The sequence below is a fragment of the Alosa sapidissima genome, chromosome 11 (assembly GCF_018492685.1).
Source record: "Alosa sapidissima isolate fAloSap1 chromosome 11, fAloSap1.pri, whole genome shotgun sequence".
Lineage (NCBI taxonomy): Eukaryota > Metazoa > Chordata > Actinopteri > Clupeiformes > Clupeidae > Alosa > Alosa sapidissima.
In genome coordinates this window covers 35,476,680-35,496,569 of record NC_055967.1, presented here as the reverse complement: position 1 = coordinate 35,496,569, position 19,890 = coordinate 35,476,680, and the positions used below count along the sequence as shown (strand labels likewise).

General features: G+C 49.5%; 1 protein-coding gene across 1 annotated transcript in view; it reads right to left on the bottom strand.

Annotated features, from left to right (window-relative positions):
• Positions 1-2,350: 2,350 nt before the first annotated feature.
• The window catches only part of kcnq1.2 (potassium voltage-gated channel, KQT-like subfamily, member 1.2), a 158,526-nt gene continuing 140,986 nt past the window's right edge, over positions 2,351-19,890 (bottom strand). The window contains exon 19 of the mRNA XM_042111329.1: positions 2,351-4,239. Coding sequence (XP_041967263.1) covers positions 4,087-4,239 — 153 coding nt within the window. The 3' untranslated portion in view covers positions 2,351-4,086. The remainder of the gene's footprint in view (positions 4,240-19,890) is intronic.

Here is a 19,890-nt window from a genome sequence, read left to right as displayed (position 1 = left end):
CTGAATTTATTTCCTGTTAAGTCAACTGATGTCACTTAATATATTCTTAAGACAAATATGTCTGTGTGACGTCTTTACAGGTTTTTGCATGCATGGTCAGGACAATCTTTTGTGTTGTCTCATTTTCACAACACACCAGGTTGTTCTAAGCTTCTACAGGTTCCCATTCACATTTAATGCTTGACCTCAAATGCTATTCAGAGGTCATGTTCTCTAGTGTCCTCAGATGTGGGTGTTAATGTATATAGGCATCAGTGTGTAGTTCGGCGGATGGCCGGTGAGAGAGCCCACCCGGTGGCTGGCGTGGTCGTCCGCTGCTTCACAGTAGCCGGGGCTGCAGCTGTCCCCCATGCCTCACATGCCTGCTCCAACTGGCCAAACCAAACGGCACCACTGAAGTCCCTCCAGTTCCAGCCCGGAATTCTCAGACTGTCTGGGAGTAAAGCCCCCCCCCCCCCCCCCCCCCGCTTCTCTCTTTTTTTATATAACATATGGACCCCAAACCTCTTTCTCTTCTACAGCTGTCCAGAGGCCAAGTCAATCCTGGCCAAGGGCTCCACCCGCAGACACTTAGACTTGGAGGTGTAACTGAAGATTGAATGGCCCCTGCGCTGTGAGCTCTCGCTAGCATGTTTTTATTGTTGTGGTGCTGGACTTGTGAGCTTGTGGCCTCACTTGGAGACGAGAGGGCATATGGCCGAAGGAAGTCAACAGGGTTGGGGAGGGGAGAGGTCAAGCTAACCCTCTAACCTCATGGCTGTTTGTCTCCCTTGGGTGACACAGCGCTACAGCCAACTGACCACAGTCCAGGGCAGAGGTCAGGCACTGTATCTCCTTTTTGTTGAATGGATCCAAAAAAGGATTAAGCTGACAGACATCGTGCTCTAGGGAGAACCATTGTGTTGTGCCTGCAAGTCTCCCTTCCCCACCCAAAAATACACCACGCTATTCTGCTCCACGCGGACAACCCCGTATAAGGGTAAACAATTTCAGACGTACGAAGGGACCGGAGCGGTGGCAAACAACAACAGCCGCTTTGCTCCAACTGTCACAAGCCCTCCGCTATTTAGGGACCTCAGAACGAGCGCTGTGTGTCAGCTGCTGGCCACAACACTGTTTGTGTCCACTCCCCCTCCCCACACCTGTTCACACACATATCTGCTTTCATAGGAGCCCAGTGGGCCACTACGGGAGCCCTGTGGCACAGGGGGCCCCATGGAGAGCCCAGAGTGGGCTAAACGGGGCCCTCGTAATGGCCCCCGGCTGGTGGGGCTTGTCATCAGGTCAAAGCTTTGACCTTAAGGCATTGGATGGTAGTCGGTGGAGCTGTGAATAGAACGGCTTCCGCTTCTAATGGCTCACTCTGCCAAAGCCAGGAGGGCTCGGGTCTGTGGAGAGCAAGAGGAGTTCGTGTGAGTTTGCAGAAAGTTCTTGGACTCAAAGGAGGCATGGTAAGAGTCTGCATCACACAGTACCTATTGAGAGCTCTCCAGCAGTTGTAAGGGAACCAGTCCTCCACATGAATCCCATGGACGCAACTTCTCACTGACCTCCACCGACGTCTCATTTAATGATTATTTATTTGCATTTATTTCAATCTGGCACTTTATTCAAGAGGTTGATTTGTTTTTTTCTTCTCTTCCCCTGGCTAGGTTGTGATCCAGTGTTTCCAACATCAAAAACCCCCTTTGAAGTAGGGAGGCTCTCTCAAGTCTCCACATGAAAGCGGCAGTGTCTCGGTCGCATAGAGCGGCCTCTGTAAACAGCGGGCCACGGTTCTGTCTCAAGGTCTCCCGTTAGTGACATAAAACAGAGGAGAGACAAAAGCAGAATAACATCATGTGTGTGTGAGTGTGTATGTGTGTGTGGAGCCTGGCCCTCTGTAATTGAACATGGCTCCTCAGCAGTGGCCTCGTCTCTTGCCCTCTCTCTCCCCTGGGATCTCACTCCTGCTCAGACCTTGTTGTTCTTGGGACATCCAGCAGAGTTTTTGGCCTTTGAAGGCCGATATAATTGAGTGGTAATTTGAGATGGATTCTCTCTCTCTCTCTACTTCTTCCATTCTTTGTTCGTCACTTTATGGAATATTAAAATCTAGAAGTAAGCAGACTGATATATTATATATTTATGTTTTTAACAAAACTTTGGCAGGATGGAAAGAAATCTAAAGACACATAAACCGTGTGGGCTCTGTGTGTTGTGTTTACCTTAAGACTTGATAGGCTGAATTTCCCTCTCAAGAATACTTAGAAAAAGTGACTCACATGAATGAAGAAACATTCAGATAAAGACAGCTAAAGAGTTAGTGTAGGGAAAATGAACAACGGGCTTAAATGTAGATTTTATTTACAACCTTTGAGAGTGTAATAAATATATTTTTTTAAATATTTCTAGACAACCCAATAGACCAGTACATGTTGAACACATGGTAATAATGAATATGGCCATTCTATTTACATTTCTTACAAAACTGTACAAATATACGGTCAGAGGAGTGAGCCCCATCTCAAACAATAACCAGGTTCCTTCCAACTGCCTTTCGGTACATTTACAACTAACCTTGGGATTAACCACAGCAAAAAGAAAAAGCAGGAAAATGGTAAGTTGAAATCCTCTCTCCTCTTCCTCAATCACCCCCTTTCTGTGGCTTGTCAGCCTTCGAGATTGTACAGTCCATAATTATGACTTAAATACACATTGCAAAAAAAAAAAAAAAAAAAAAAGTGGGGCTTTGTGATTGTTGGTGCTTTTTTGTTGCTGGCAGTACACCAACAGAAGATAAACACATTAACTGAAGCTGTGGACCACAACCTCACGCACAGAGACTTGTTCTTTTTGGCAAATTGATATTTCAGTGCCTTTTTTTACCTCATGATGAGGCCGGGCTCCTGCTGCCTACTGTTTAAATTGTACACATTTTTCCAACTTTTCTTTTCATTAGGCCTACTCGGTTACTCACTCGCGCAGTAATCTAGCCTTGCCAGGAATTCAGCACTTTAATTACCATGAGTGAGAAAAATAATCATGGATTTAATGGGGCAAATTTATTTCAAATTGCACACTGCTAGTGTGGACCTAGGAAGGAAAATAAGAGTGTTTTAGCTTTGGGGAACGTTAAATGAATATCCTAGTGAAAATCTTGGCACTCAGCTCTGGACAAACTGCACAACACACCATAAGTCTCAGTCTTCCTCACTTGTATTCCTGTAATACTCCATTAAACCCTGTCATGGCTTTTTTCCTATTTTTATTAGCTTAACCGTAGCCATAAATTAGGGGAAGATTACTTGCTGGAGCCCATTTTCACCCCTGCAGTCGGGGCTGAGGCTGAGGACATTCTTTACTGTTCTGTCTCTATGTCACCTGAGCTGTAGCAACAAACTCACGGCGGACATCCACAATAATGGCCTATGTGGATGTGGGGAGACTATCCAGTGCTATGCTGTTTACATCTGCTCGAGTGGTGCCAAAACCATCAGTAGAATACACAGACTTGAGTTTATAATCACTATGGCTGTTTCAATCCCTTCAGAAATCCCCATTGAAAGACAGTAGAAGGATTGAGATGATGAAGATGTTGTTTGCCTGGCTATTTGTTGTGTTAAAACTCTAACTGAGCTGTGTAACGGAGAACGTAAGGAGGTGTGAGAGGAAACCACATCCTGCCATTCGACCTCTTGTAACCTCTTTCTGTTCTGAACACGAACAGCTCTGCTCTTTTGACCTGCCCTCTGAAAAGGTGTTGGAGGTGAACACTTCATCTGGGCTCCTCTGCTAATCTCAAAGAGAATGATTAGAGTCAGAGTCCAGTTGGTGGCTTTCTCTTTCCAGGTCAAGGGTCATTGTTGATATTGAGTGTGTGTGTGTGTGGGGGGGTGGGGTGGTGGTGAAGACTCGAGGTTTTGGAGGTGGACTCCCAGCTACTCCTCCCACAATCTGCTGTGGCCGTCACATTCATCTCCGGTGCGGGTGATGGTGTTTTGTCCAGGGTGGGGTGGTCATCTCCGGTGCGGGTGATGGTGTTTTGTCCAGGGTGGGGTGGTCATCTCCGGTGCGGGTGATGGTGTTTTGTCCAGGGTGGGGTGGTCAGTGGCCCTCGTCCATGCTGACGCCCATGTGCTTCATGACGGTGACGCGGGAGCTGTGGTGTGCCGGCTTCTGCAGGAGCTCAGGCTTGGGCTTGAAGTGCTCCACCAGGATCTTCAGGATGTCCTCCATCTTCTGGTTCATGTCCAGCACCTGCACACAAGGGAGGAAATGAAACTGGCTTCCTCTGGCCTGTGAGACAAACCAAACCCCAGTGGATCAGAGGCACTTTTGGTATGTCCACATCTGAAAACGTGAGAAGTGATTTACATGATAGCTCAGTAAATATGTCATCATGTTTGACAGATTGACCCTGGATAATGATGTGTTTCTGCGCTACACAGAGCTTTCATTACAGGACAGTAACACAGAGAGCCTGTTGTGGCTATAAAACGGCAAAACACACACACACACATATATACTGTAGACACAAACACACCCAAAACAGTGTTTATAGATATCCCAATGATCAGTATGTCTGTGATAAAAATACACACAGTTTGAAAATAAACACTCAAAGCTTCAACTAAATGCCTCATGAACTATTCCAAAATTAATTGCATTCATTTCTCCTCTAAAGTTGGAGAGTTTTCAAGCAAATGTAATAAAAATGTCCTGATTCGATGCCAAGGTCGCACTCAAGTAAAAATGAAAAATCGACTAAACAAACACACAGATATATGGAAATAAATTCAATAAATATATCACCAGCAGGGTCAAAGGGTCTTGGTTCGAGTTGCCATTCGAACAACACTGGGGTCACCATAGAGGTCTCTTGGGTAATGGTGGGTAAAAAGAGCCAGATGCTTGCCAGAGAGAGGCATTGCACTCAAGCAGTGAAAAAGTCCCTCTCGATTCTCAGCCTTCCCATCTCAACCCACAGCTGAGACGGATCTCTAAAAAGCAGGGAACCACGAAACGCCATGTGCGCTGCGCCGCTTTGTTTAAATGGGACTGATTTGTGGCATGTATATTATCATTTACTTATATTACTGTTTGCACGGGATATTTATTGGAGAGGATATACGAGACTCCGAAGAGCCTTCTTATAACACTGCAAGCCCTCTTAGAACACGAGTGAACTCCCTTTGCCATCAGTCAAAGAATTGGCACACAGGCGATATAAACAAAAGAAATGAGTACCAAGTAAAACTAACCAAGACCCAGAGACAGAGAGTTCACCAAGCACTGCATTTGACCCCGTGGCTTACCAGAGAGCCGACAGAAATATATTTGCACAAAAACGGGAGAACGTTCACTACCCAGTCTGGGGGAAATATAAATCTGTATCATAAACATGTCTGTAGTAATCTGAAGTGTTATCAACATTCCAGCAGCATGGCTTTTTGCACGGCTCCGAGATTCCTGCGTGTGCTCGCGCCGAACGGCCTGACCCTCGGAGACCTCTGGAACACAAAACATCGGCCAGTGCGAGCCCCTGCCTCCGACTTTTACCACTGAGCGTCAGGCTCCCAGCTATATATACCCAGCTATTTGTTTTTTAGCTGTTTTTAGAATGAAAAGAATAATTTAAAAACCCATCTCTGTCTCCCCATCACCAGTGTGGTCAGTGGGCCGTTGAGGGAGAGGGAGAGTGAGTGCCCTGGGGGCGGGGGGTCTGCGGGGGACGAGGCTGTGCGGCTCTTCGTCTTCAGCTCGGGGACATGTGATACAGGGACAGGTGACTCCTCAGCTGTCTGGGACACATGGCACAAAGGGCAGACCATAGGCCCGGCCCCCAGCCCCACCCACCCACGCCCATGTGGCCCCCAGCCCCACCCATGCCCATTTGGCCCCCAGCCCCACCCACCCACGCCCATGTGGCCCCCAGCCCCACCCATGCCCATGCGGCCCCCAGCCCCACCCACCCACGCCCATTTGGCCCCCAGCCCCACGCCCCTTACCCATTTGGCTACGCCACAGGCGCTATCTAGCCCCACTGAAAAGCCAACAAGAACCACACACACCAACCACTGTCAGCAAATACATGGAAAAAAAATATTCTAAGGGGCAGACATATTCCTCTGTCAACGTGGAGTTCATTCTACGACGGACCCCTAGGGGACATGCAGTCTGCGCTGGCGTGATCGGGGGGCTGGGCGTCTCTGTGTCGGTGAGAGAGGTAGTGGTGACGAAGTCTCCTTTACCATCATCTTGTCCTTGCCTGCCTGCTGGCTCTCCTGGGGACAAAGCAGGTCAGGTGATGCTAATGGGGACGACAACCAGGAGGACAACAACTGGCCAGACAATGGTGGTGTTCTCAGGACAACACCCTTCCTGCCCTCCTCCACCCTCCTGAGTCTCCCAACAAAACAAGTCCCCTGCCTGCAGAATGTGCCGATCCCTCCCACCACTTGTTTGTGAGTCTGTTGACAATGTTGAGGAGGTCAACATGTCCCCGGCAGCTGATGTTTTGCCTAGGACACACCTAAGACTCCCCACACTGTGGCTGATAAACAAATAAGGAGGTGAAAAAGGACTGGTTGAAAATGGAAATGCCTAATCATTTTCATGCATGCGTGAAGACCGATGCTTTGCATTATTCTGAATAGGTGGACCCGTGGTGTCAGATGTTGCTGAGTCATGGTTAAACATAGTCTTACCATACGCAACCAGCCAGCTGATATTTCAAAGAAAATGTTTCTCTCTCTCACTATGTGTATGTGCACTTGTGTGTATGAAAGAGAGAGAGAGAAGAGAGAGAGAGAGGGACTGCACCTTGCCTGCTGTGTAACACTACAGTTCTGCTCATGTTTGCCAAACAATGAGGAAGAGAATGTATTACAACTATGACTGGCTACCTTGACATTGACATCATGCCAGCCCATTCTTCCTCAGTCTGATAAGGTGTTGCCATTTCCCATCACATTGTATCATCACACACATCATGCCTGCAGTAGCACACTGAATTTCCAAACCTTATCATTACTGCAGCACCAGTATGTGTCATTAGGTCAAAGGGAGGCTGACCAGGCCCTCACATACTAAACTGCGCTTCATGATATCATCAATGAGGAAGTCTCCCCTGATCTCCTGTAGTGATTGTGACTGTGAAAAATAGCTGGCAGTCTTGTGTTTCACACTGCCATCTGTTGGAAGACAGAGAAGAGAGAGATGAGCAGGATGTGAACTGGTAACTTGTGTGTGTGTAAGAGAGAGAGAGAGAGAGAGAGAGGGAAAGAATGAGAGAGTGGGAGTGTATCTGTAAGATAGAGAGACAGAGAAAGAGAGAAAGTCTCCACAGACCATTAGTCAGTTGTGTACGTGTAGTGTGGGACATATCTAATGTATGCTGAAGGTGTTAATGTGCAGTGAGGAGATAAAAACGAAAAACACAGATCTGTTGCGAGTGAAAGCTCTATCTGTGGCCAAGCACACATCCTACTCTTCCAACAGGACTCAGGTGACGGCCAGACACTTTATGACATTCATAGAGCAAGCATGTGCAGTGCATTTGTACGTGGCTTGTCAAGCAAGACAAGCAACAAGCAAATTTGTCTGCCAGTGCGTTGAGTAAATTTGTCTTGATAAGACTCCTTAAAATAAGTCAAGGTCTTCTTAAATTAAGTCAAAATGATCTTACGAGAGAGCACTAGGTAAGTCTTTTCATACTAAAAACAATACCAAATAGATTCTTTGATCTTAATAGAAGATTATTAACACTTGGTTAGATTTCATTTTTTGCAGTGCAGCTAGCCATCAGACAGCTACAATAGAGTTGGAGGGCACGCCAGGGCTCAGTCCCACGCTGCGTCTTGCCCTGACCTCCCCAAGCACACTCATACTGTCAGCATACACATGCATGTACACACAATTACACACACACACACACACACACACATGTGCTGCATACGTACATGAACACACTGAACAAAGTACACTATGTAAATACACACACATTCCAATTACACACACTCCCAAACTCAGTGAGGTGGTGAGCGCTGAGCAAGTGTGTGAGGCTTCCTGTCTCTGTGAAGAACAACACACTCAGGGTCAGGTGAGGTGAGAGCTGGGGTCCTGGGTCTGCTGTGGCCCTCACTGCCTCTGCGTTATTGTGTGCCATTTCCCTCTCTCCCTCCCCTCTCTCTCTCTCTCTCTCTCTCTCTCTCTCTCTCTTTTCCTCACTCTCTCTCTATCTTTCCCTCCCTCCCTCCCCCTCTCTGTTCCTCTCTCGGACAAAACAGGAGAGGGAGAGAGAGGGAGGGGCTAAAGACAAAAAAAAATGGTGAGAGAGGGAACAACAAAAGAGGTGGAAAAAAGACAGAAAAACTGAGTGTGTGGAGGGAGAGATTACAACTTCGAAGATCTCCCTGACTGAACAATACAATATGGAAGGCTTGGCTTTAGAACAAAATAAAAATGACAGAGGGAGGGAGAAAGCATGAGAGAGAGAGAGAGAGAGAGAGAGAGAGAGAGGGTGGGGGAAGTAAAGGAATAGGAAAGGAAGTTCTGTTCCATGTTTCTTTCAGCACAGTGGATAACATAAAGTTCACACCAAGTGGCCCCTGCACAAAAAAACAGAATGATTTTAGGCAGATTTTATTGTCCTGTCTCTGTTTTTCTCATCTTTCCCACACACACAGACACACACACACACACAGACACATGTAAGTCACAACAATCTCTCTGGACAAACAGCTGGAGAAGAGAGACAGGGAGCGAGACAGAGAGAGAGAACGAGAGACAGAGAGAGGGAGAGACAGAGAGACAGAGAGAGACAGAGAGAGAGAGACAGTGTGTCTGAGTGGAGGTGCACAGACAGGGACATCCTCGTGGCCTCTCTTCAACTGGAACACGGGACCAGCATCAGAGAAGCGCACACAAGGCAAGGCAGTCGGCCGGACAGCCGGCACACACTTCAAAGGCCAATTTCACTTCAACAGCTCGCTATTATTCTTGGATCAGAGTGTCTGTCTCCTCTTTCCCTCTCTCCAAATGAGTCCCGCCTGTGGGCTGTCTGGGGCGGGATGCTGGGAGACGAGCAAGAGGAACACACTGGGCACACAAGCCCGCTCTGAGCCCTACTGACACTGTGTTGATCACCAGCGAGGAGCCGCGGAGAGAGGAGAGCCCCGGTCAGAGTGGGATGCGCTGCGCTGCGCTGCAGGGCACGGGCTCCTCGGGGTTATCTGAGGTAGCGTTAGCGTGGAGTCGGCGGGGAGCTGCTGGGAACCTCTGGGGCAGGCCCAGATTTGAGCTCATGTCTGTTGTTGATGTGAGCCCAAGCTGGAGGCCTGTGTGTGTGTGTGTGTGTGTGTGTGTGTGTGTGTGTGTCAGACGGAGTTTAATGCTAACCGGGCTTCAGGGCTGCACAGAGGCGGAAGCCAGAGGCTGGGGTTGGGAGGCAAGTTGTTTTGAAAGATGCAGGTCCGTGTGTGTTCAGTGTGTTTGTGTGAGCGGCTACAGCGTGTGTTCAAGGCCGGTGTGTGTGTTACCATGTGATAGCAATGTCAGAGGAGAGAGCAAAGGAGGTGGAGAGACCAAGAGAAAAACAAAATGAAAAAAAAAAACTGAAGAAAAAAAAAACAATATAGGATCCTGAATCAATTTGCCTGGGCAGCTTGAGTTGTGTCTGGCCTCAGCCAATTGGAAGAGGAGCAGAGCGAGTGTGTGTGTGTGTGTGTGTGTGTGTGTGTGTGTGTGTGTGTGTGGAGCAGGGCTCAGGTTCGCCCAGTTGCCCTTTTGCCAAGATGAATGGATTCAGTTTAACATTGGCAGATACAATATGTTCTTTGTATTTGAAAAAAAGAAAAGCCAAAAAAAAAAAATACGAGAAGAGAAAGGAGGAGGAGGAGGAGGAGGGTGGAGGAGAGAAGGGTGGAGTTGAGGGGTCTGGCTAGGGGAGGAGGAGGAGGAGGGTGGAGGAGAGAAGGGTGGAGTTGAGGGGTCTGGCTAGGGGAGGAGGAGGAGGAGGGTGGAGGAGAGAAGGGTGGGGTTGAGGGGTCTGGCTAGGGGAGGAGGAGGAGGGAGAGAAGGGTGGAGTTGAGGGGTCTGGCTAGGGGAGGAGGAGGAGGAGGAGGAGGGAGAGAAGGGTGGAGTTGAGGGGTCTGGCTAGGGGAGGAGGAGGAGGAGGGAGAGAAGGGTGGGGTTGAGGGGTCTGGCTAGGGGAGGAGGAGGAGGAGGGTGGAGGAGAGAAGGGTGGGGTTGAGGGGTCTGGCTAGGGGAGGAGGAGGAGGGTGGAGGAGAGAAGGGTGGGGTTGAGGGGTCTGGCTAGGGGAGGAGGAGGAGGAGGGTGGAGGAGAGAAGGGTGGGGTTGAGGGGTCTGGCTAGGGGAGGAGGAGGAGGGTGGAGGAGAGAAGGGTGGGGTTGAGGGGTCTGGCTAGGGGAGGAGGAGGAGGAGGGTGGAGGAGAGAAGGGTGGGGTTGAGGGGTCTGGCTAGGGGAGGAGGAGGAGGGAGAGAAGGGTGGGGTTGAGGGGTCTGGCTAGGGGAGGAGGAGGGTGGAGGAGAGAAGGGTGGGGTTGAGGGGTCTGGCTAGGGGAGGAGGAGGAGGAGGGTGGAGGAGAGAAGGGTGGGGTTGAGGGGTCTGGCTAGGGGAGGAGGAGGAGGAGGAGGAGGGAGAGAAGGGTGGGGTTGAGGGGTCTGGCTAGGGGATTTGGAGGAGGAGGGTGGAGGAGAGAAGGGTGGGGTTGAGGGGTCTGGCTAGGGGAGGAGGAGGAGGAGGTCGCTGGCAGTAGTGGTGCTGGTGTGGGGGAAGAACAGGAAACCAAGCGAGAGCACCTGATGTGTATGATAAGTATCGAGGCCTGTGCCACGTGCCATCAAACTGTAGCCAAAGCCTTTCCGGGGAGGGCGTGCGTGTGTGTGTGTGTGCGTGTGTGTGCATGTGCGTGTGTGTGTGTGCAGGGGTAGTGAGAGTGGTGGGCTGGGTCGGATGGCTGGGTGGAGGTGGGCTAATCTCTTTCTGAGGGGGGTGGTGGTGGTGGGGACACACGCGCTCAAAGCAGCTTTTGTTTTAGAGCAGCTCCTGAGAGAAGGAACAATCTCCCGGTGCTACAACCCTCCCTCCCTTTCTCCATCTGTCTCTCTCTCTCTCTCTCTCTCTCTCTCTCTGGATCTCCCCATTGCTATTGCTATTGTGCTCTTGGGGGCCTTAGCTTCAGGTCCCCAGGAACTAGTTCATGAGATTTCGGGCACCGGGCGAGCAAGCTGACCAGCCGGCCTGTGTGCGCTCCACCGAGGGAGCAACATGCGTGAGCGTGGTGTGTGGCCGCACGTGGGAAACACTGATGCTTTTCACATTGGGAGGCAGGCCCCATAAATTTTCAAATAGGAGAACCGTCCCAGACGGGCTTTGATGTTGAGGCGAGGCATACTCCCATATTTCATGCCAGCCAATAAAAAAAAGCAAATCATGAAAAATGACACCGCTAAAAGCAGGTCTTTGACAAGACGGACAGTCTTCAGCCCAGGATAAATCTTGAGATAAATAAGGCGTGTGAAAGACGCCTGTAATGTGGTCTGCTGGGAGCTTGCACAGTCTCCTTTAGTCTGCCGAAGAGTAACAGCATTAGCAGCATGTGGTCAATCATCTCTTGTGTGGGGACAAGGGTCCCCCGTCAAAGCGTAAAACAGAATCCTCAAAAGGCTCCCATAACTGGCAATGAACTGACATCATATAGAGCAGTGTCCTTCGTTGGTATTAATGCGACCATAACAATGTATGTATGTATGTCTGTGGGTGAGAGTGACTCAGTAGCACGTCACGTCTGGTTGCGGCTCTTGGTGTTTGGTGGTACAGGCTGCATCAGTTTCATCAACACTGCGTCTTTTTTTATTTTTTTTATTATTTAGCTAGAGCTCCATAAACATTCGGCCAGTTGCCATTGTGGACATTTGTGCGGGGTGACAGCTGGGAGGCTGGCTCTCTTTACTAGTCCCCTGTGGGGGCCAAGTGAACAGGGGTGGCAACAAGCCCTCTTTCACTCACACAGACACTCCCTCACACACAAGCACTAACACGCCCCCCCCCCCCCACCCCCCACACACACACAGACTTACTCACACTGAGACATGTCTTAATCTACAGACTTTTTCAGGTATACCCATTTTATTTATTTATATATCTATTTTTGTGTATGTGTCAAATTTCTACAAACAAACTCTTGTAAATCCCTGACATTAATTGTTGATGAGTGAAATGGAATAGGCATGCAGTTCAGCCTTACGCAGCCACTTTTTAGCATCCAGGGCAGGGAGGAGTGTGTGTGTGTTTACACTGCATGGCATGACTTCAGCTGTCATGACATCATGATAACATGAGTAAAGGCCTTGAACGCATGCTGGCAGGAGGGCAGCCATGGCCCACTGGTTAGCACGCTGGACTTGTAACCGGAGGGTTGCCGGTTTGAGCCCCGACCAGTGGGCCTCGGCTGAAGTGCCCTTGAGCAAGGCACCTAACCCCTCACTGCTCCCCCAACGCCGTTGAAGCAGGCAGCTCACTGCGGCGGGATTAGTGTGTGCTTCACCTCACTGTGTGTTCACTGTGTGCTGTTTGTGTTTCACTAATTCACCGATTGGGTTAAATGCAGAGACCAAATTTCCCTCACAGGATCAAAAGAGTATATATACTTATACTAGGAGTGTGCGTGCAGGTTACGAGAGGTGTATGTGTGTGTGCGAGAGAGTCTGGCTTGGGCACTTGGCCTCATAAGGCAAAGGTGTGAAAAACACAGCCTTTATCTGCTGTTGCGCTTTGTCCGAAGTTATGAGTCACCTTTGAGTCAGCACTGAATCAGACAACCGCTCTAAAAAAAAAGCACATAGCAGACAGTATTCACACTCACACACACACACACACAAATTGAAAAAATAATCTCGCACAACTGCCCATACACAGGAGTGACCAGACCAGTCCACGGCTGCCCAGACAGACACACCCAAACGCCAAACCCTAAACCCACACACGTCGTGCCCACAGGTGTCATATAAGCATGACAGGAGGGGAACAAATGCTTCTCCTCTGTGAGCCGAGAAGCCGCGCTGAGTGGCCCAGGGAGTGGACGGACCAGTCAGCCCAAAGAGCGCTTTGGCCAGCAGCTGCTCCCACTTATAAACACCCGCCGCCACACAAGGCCACGGGGCCGGTCTGACCGGGAGCACTGAGGCATCCAGGGTATGGATGACCAGGACCTTAACCTAGTGAACTTGATTGAATAACAAAAATGAGGAACAAACAAGGAAGGTTAAAGCCAGCACCACAGTCATTTCACACTACTACTGCTAGTGCTACTGCTATGATTCATTTGTTTATTCGCTTAGAACAACCCAAAGGGTTTTTGAGATGCTCAACCCAGGCCCCATTATCTGCTGCTTAGGGATTGCTGATAACCTCCCCTCTTGCCCTGAGGCCCCAGACCTAAATGTGTGTGTGTGTGTGTGTAAGTATGTGTGTGTTGAGTGTGTGTGTGTCCGAGAGTGGCGAAGGGTAACAAGTGCCCGTGCTCCACCCTCACCACCTCCTCCTCCACCACCTCCTCCTCCACCACCTCCTCCTCCGATCATCCCGCTCATCCCCCACCCTCACCTCCCACATCCAAGTCACAGCAGATGGCGGCGCGGTATGAAGCGTTAATCCGCGTTGAACCGCCCCTCCGTGCTCCGTGGCGCTCAGCTGTTGGGGAGGAAGGGAGAAGTGAGACACGCTCAGGGCCCCTAAACGCCTCCTTTCCAAATATAGGAACTCCACATGCTGACGCTGCAACATTTTTGTTTATTGTTGTCGAAAGCGCCTCTTGGAAACTGTGAGGGCAATGTCTCTGCTGTTCTACAGATGTGGGGCCAGCGATGCAAAGTGTTTTTTTTTCTGTGGGGTTTTAGACACAGTGGGCCAGATGTACTAACGCTTTTGCGCCCACTTCAGGCGTATTTGTTTCGCAATGTGCGTGTAAAATCATTGCGAGGTATGTACAAACAGGCCGCAATGATGTAAAAGTGCAGGAGCTGAAAGTGGCAGATTGCGTTTGTCATTTCATGCACATGCATTCATGGGAGGATCCAGGGGAAAGTGGGAGTTTAGCGTAAAAAGATGGGAGGGGAAGAGTAAAGAGCGCCTAGTTATGTATTCCGCGGTATGTACAAAGACTGCTCCTGAAAGCGCACGTCTATTCTGCGCCTAAATACTTCCGTCTTGTAAAAGCAGGTGTTAATCCAAATTGCAGTTCAATGCGTCAATAAGAGAACCTTTCAAAGACAACAGAATCGCTATTTAGAGCACCAGTTTTTGTGGTGAAAGTATTTGTGCTACCAAAAGCAACCTCAACTTTCGTTGGCCTTACGAATGTCTTACTTGAACTTTCACGTCATTCACTTAAACTTTCCTACTTGCTAGATTTGACCAATCTTCCATAGCCTACGTGCACAAGTAGTTTGAATAGAACTACTGATCTTCATTATCTCCCTGCTTGTTTACATCATATCATGTATGGTATTATTTCATGATCGCTAAACGTTTGATTTTTTTTTTAATGTTGTCATCAGTTAACTTCATTCAACTGCGCTTGTATGTAGGTGCTGCCATTCAGTTGTGGACGTTCGTAAATTGCGTTTATGGGCGGAGAAAGGCAGAGAAAGGCGCAGTTTACACTAAGGATTGAACGATTGATAAATACGATGGAAACTTGGGTCTGACAGCATTCGCAATCGGTGTGTCCATGACGCTGATAACGCTACGTTCGCAAATGTACGTACATCTGGCCCAGTGTGTTTGAGCTCTAAAGCGTTCCTGGAAAAAATCTGGCCCTTGCTGAAAGACAAAAGAAAAAAAAAACCCTGCGTTTTAACCAACACATATTTCTCAGGTGTGCTGCTGTCGCTGAAGCCACTTCTGGCAATCCCCTACCCCGAGGCCAAGGGCCAGACAAACAGGAAGAACCTTTGGTAATCACACCATCAGAAACATGTTCTCCACTACAGATGCCCAACCCATGCATTAGCATTTACAGGAAACAGCTGCCCCAGCGCGTGAATTCCCCCTGCTCATTTCGGCAGCGTCACTCCTCACTGCAGCACTGTGTTTGGGCACGGCCACGTCACTCCTCACTGCAGCACTGTGTTTGGGCACGGGCCATTGCCCCTTGTCAGGTTGTGTAAGAGGGCACGTGGGCGCCTGCTCAGGTGGGCTAAAGTTACACTGGGGCGGAGATAAGAGCCGGGATAAGGTTAATTAAAACACACGACAGCACGCCGACGCACAACGTCCAGACAGACAGGGTTGTACTCATGGAATGCAAAACAACATTGTAATGAATGCATATTTGTTGATTAGAATCGTTTCTGTTGCGTTTGAAAGATTTTAAATGCTATGAAATTTCTTTTCAAACCTGTTACGTATGGTTGTCAAGCAGAACTAGTTTTCAACACAACTCTCTGAAAACATATTTTCTCCTCGTAGACTAATTGTTATGTTTACGGTTTGTGGTATCCTACTGTAATTAAAATTGAGTTGAAGATTTGACATGAAGCACAGGCCACATGGACACGTCAGATTTCTTTCTACAGTATTCACAAGTTTTCTTTCTCAAGCCCACAGCCTTCTCTGATGCCTCCGTAACACGTGTGTGCTACTGCAGGCCTGTGCGGTGTGGGCGAGTATGGGTATGGGTGTGCCACACAGCCAGAGCAGCCCACTGCCACCTGTTCCTTCCTGCCGGGCCTGGAGCAAGAGCAGAGGAGCCACGTCACCCCAAGTGAGGGAGGGAGGGAGAGAGTGCGGGGCGGAGGGGTGGATGGATGTTCAGGGGGGAGGGGGGAGACATCTCCACCGTTGGGCCCAGGGAGCGTGGTGCCGAAGTGCGGGGGTCTAGCCTGGTATTTTTAGCGCGTTGGGGTAAACAGGGGCGGCCGCAGGTGTGCCCATCAAACGCTCCCCCACGACACCCACCCACCCCGGCAGCGCCGGCCGCAGCTCGCTGAAAGGAAGCAGTGAGAGCAGATCACAGCCTTCATTTAGTGCGCCTGTTGACTCAGAGGGTGGAAATAGAACCCCTCAGGAAGTTACTGCAGGTACTCCTCTCTTTTCTGGTTTTTTTCTTCCTCTTTTCTTTTTTCTCTCAAAAACCTTGCCCCCCCCCCCCATCATGACAGGGTTATTTTTGGGTGCTGTGGGCATGGAGGTGCCACCACCACCGCTTGGTTCCTGCCCCGTCATTCACAGCCATTGCTGCAGTAGCTGAACTGTGAGCTCGGAGCTCTCTGGGGCTTTCCTCCCTGGCTGAGCTGGAGCACAGAGGAATCAAGCACTTCCTTGTTTGTCCATCCAAAATGAATCATTACTCAAACTTGACCGGTTATGTCAGATGATTAGTATTACAGCATTAGATGATCAGGTCATTGGATGGTAGTAGTATTTAATGTACAAGCATTTACTGTTATCTAAGGTTTCCTTTGTAATATATCTTCATTTTGTAAGTCACTTTGGAAAAAAGTGTCAAATGAATAAATGTAAATGATTTACCATTGTAAATAAGACACACACACACGCACACACAGATTTCGCAATACCGAGTGTAGAAGAGAGGACATTGTACCTCAGTCACGCTCAGCCTGAGGGGGAATACGAAGTCGAGAGAAGAGGCTCAGTTCAGGTCCCCTAACTTGGAAGCCCCTGTGCACCGGCTCAAAGCAGCCCTCCGCCAACGCAGGCCCTCTGGAGAGGCCTGGGCCCCCAGGCATGCATCTTGGCCATTGATTTTGAACTCATCCAAGCCAGGCAGGGCCTCCCTCCCCTCGCGGGGCCTTGCTGGTGGAGAGCATGCCGCACCATAGGTCAGAAAGCACACTGATTTCACATGACACAGTCTCCCTGCTGCGATAGCACCAGCAACACTCCCTTCATTTGCCTGGAACAGTGGACTCCATTCATGAGCGAAGATTACATTGTCAGGTGGCTGAATGGTGAATGAGTTGCACAAATGAGGATGAACTTGCCATTCTGTGTGTGTGTGTGTGTTTGTGTGTGTGTGTGTTTTGTGTGTATGTGTGTGTGTGTGTGTGTATGAATGCGGGCCATGCCCACATTCAGAAGCAGCAGATAAAGGACAGCTTTTCTGAGGAACCCCAGGGGATAGATGTCCACAGCGCACTGTTTATTCATGCGTGTTATTCCTGCAAACTGAAAAGCATCTTCATATTCCCCCATTAATCTGCCAAATGCCACCGTGCTATCCAGTTTAGCTAGAGCGCAGTTTCAGAAATGTTAAAAGTCAACTGGCGTTCTGTGGTCAAACTGATTGGGTAAGAATATAATAGTGACAGGTCAGAGTGAGGTCAGACAGTGTTTGCCAATGCTGCTGCTGCTGAAGGGACATTTAAATGTGTTCACATGATAAGAGGCCTAAGAGGGAGTGTGTATTTTGTCGCCAGAGTGCATGTGTGTGTGTGTGTGCGTGTGTGTGTGTGGGAGTGTGTGCAAAGAGGCGATTGACTGGGGAAACTGAGTAGACCTTTCCCTCTGTCTGTGAGAGAATGTAGGGATGACTAATAATCCCGAGTGCCCTTTGAAGACAGAGGAGGAATTGTCAGACATCCTCTGCCTGACACATCTACAGACACACACACACACACCAACACAGACACACCAACACACACACACACACACAGACACAGACATAAACAAATAATACACATATCCTCACACCCCCAAAGTACACAAAGCCACTTACACATGAATAATACACACACACACACACACACACGCACACACATGCACACACACACATATAACACAGACCCACTGTCTGCTGACACTCTCCTAATGGCCACTGAGGTTTATTGTCAAAACACAAAAGTGCACTCTAATGATTTAGGAGAAGAGAAAAAGAGAGGGGGCTCTGGAGCCTGAATGGGGCGAACCCCGCAGCAGTGACCCCGCAGCAGTGACCCCGCACCGCAGGAGAGGGGGCACTGCATCCGGCCTCTCCGCCGGACCAGCCATACTCGCCCCGGCCCTGGCCTCTGCTCGCTCCCCGTGCGTCACAGAGACGCCACCATCACAACAACAACAGCAGCAGCCTCACGCAACACTGTCCTCTCGTCCCCACACCCCCCTCTGGGACTGCTCAAACAGACTGACAGCCAGAGAAAATAAACGCTAATTCCTGAACGGAATTAACAGGCAAATAATACAAAAAGGAGACTAATTGAAGGGATGGTGACCATGCTTCAGGCGGAGAGGAGAGGAGAGTTGGGTTTGGCTCGAGGGGAATGGCTTTTTGACTGCGTATCTTAAGGGAGGTCTGGGTCTGTTTAAGCACTCAGTCCCAAATGAGGAGAGACAAGAGATAGCAAAGTAGCGCGGGCCTAATGCACTCAGACCGCCGCAGTAACTCTCCCCGATGAGACGGCATGTCAGGGCTAACATATGCGGTGCGCGGCTAATTGGTCGCCCTCCGACGGAGAGAGGATGTCCGCTCGCTGGAGCCGACGCTGGAGACATTATTTTGCAGCACGGAACAGCACTAATACAAACAAAACAAAAATAAAAAGCCACTAAAAATGGCCATTTATTCTGGGTCATCTGCGAGTACGGACAAAATGGAAAAAAAAAGAGAAAAAAAAAAACAAAACTAAAACAACTGGGAGCCGAGCTGTAAACACAGCGGCGGACGTCACCGCCGGAGCGCTGGCGCGGCAAACAAACAGCCGCGTTGGACACAGGATCCACAGGTCCGGAAAAAGCATAATCCAAACAGAAAACAAACAGCGCGGCTTGCCTGGCTGACCTTCTCACCCCCACGCCTCCGTCCGAACACGCACAGAGGTGGGCGGAGGTGGGGGTTGAGATTGGCTGCAGCCTTATCAGGCCTTGGAGCTACCAGGAAGCACCCAGCAGAGAGAGAGCATTATGGGGTGGGAGCAGGGGCCAGGAAACAGTCCAGTCCCACAGCTGTCCCATGCTGTGTCTTTTACACAGTCAAAGGCTCTGAGTCACTGATGAAGCCACTATCATTAATATAAAAAAGCCTGTGCCAATGTTTTTAATGCATATTTTCTGCGTGTCTCGCAATGTCTGTGAAATCGACGGATTTTGATGGGAAGCATGAAGCAGTGTGATTCTTTACGGAGTCATGCTTGATAATGTAAGCCAATTTGACTCTTGACTAACAAAATTCCTGAGGATGTGTGTTGCTTGCTTGTCATTAAGGTAAAGCAAAATCCACAACTATAACCACACAATTCATTTCTTTCTTACGTTCACCTACTACAACTTGGCACTTTACGGCGCTCTAATGGAAACCTTTCAGACATCCAGAAGAGAGGCAGAGGATGGACATAAAAAACCTACCACAAGGTCTGTCCTTTCTCCCTCTCTCTCAGGTTTATGTGCTGTGGTTTCTGAGTGTGCCCAGGGCCAATTGGCACTTGCCATCCCTCCCCTCCCCCTCCTCTTACACACGCACACACATTACACACACACACACACACATTACACACACACACACACATGGGAAGAAGGAGAAGAAGGAAAAAAAAGAGCAGCATCCCTGTTTATTAAGGGTCTGTTTCTCCGATGGGGGGTTTCCACAGGCCCATAAACATCCGTAATCTAATTAGACGGCTGCTCCTCGGCAGAGTGGAGCCAAGCATGCAGAGAGGGCTGTGGCACATGGGGACCTCTGGCGCTGCGTGCACCGGGCAACCTCCAGCCAGCCTGCCCCCCCCCCCCCCTCTAATATCCCCCCCACCTCGTTGCTGAGATGACCACTCTCTCTCCCCCGAGCTCTGACTTGCTCCTCTAATCATCAGGCTTATTAAGGGTTAAGGTCTGCTGAGTTAGCCCAGGGAAGGCCCGGGGGAGCGGGCCTTAA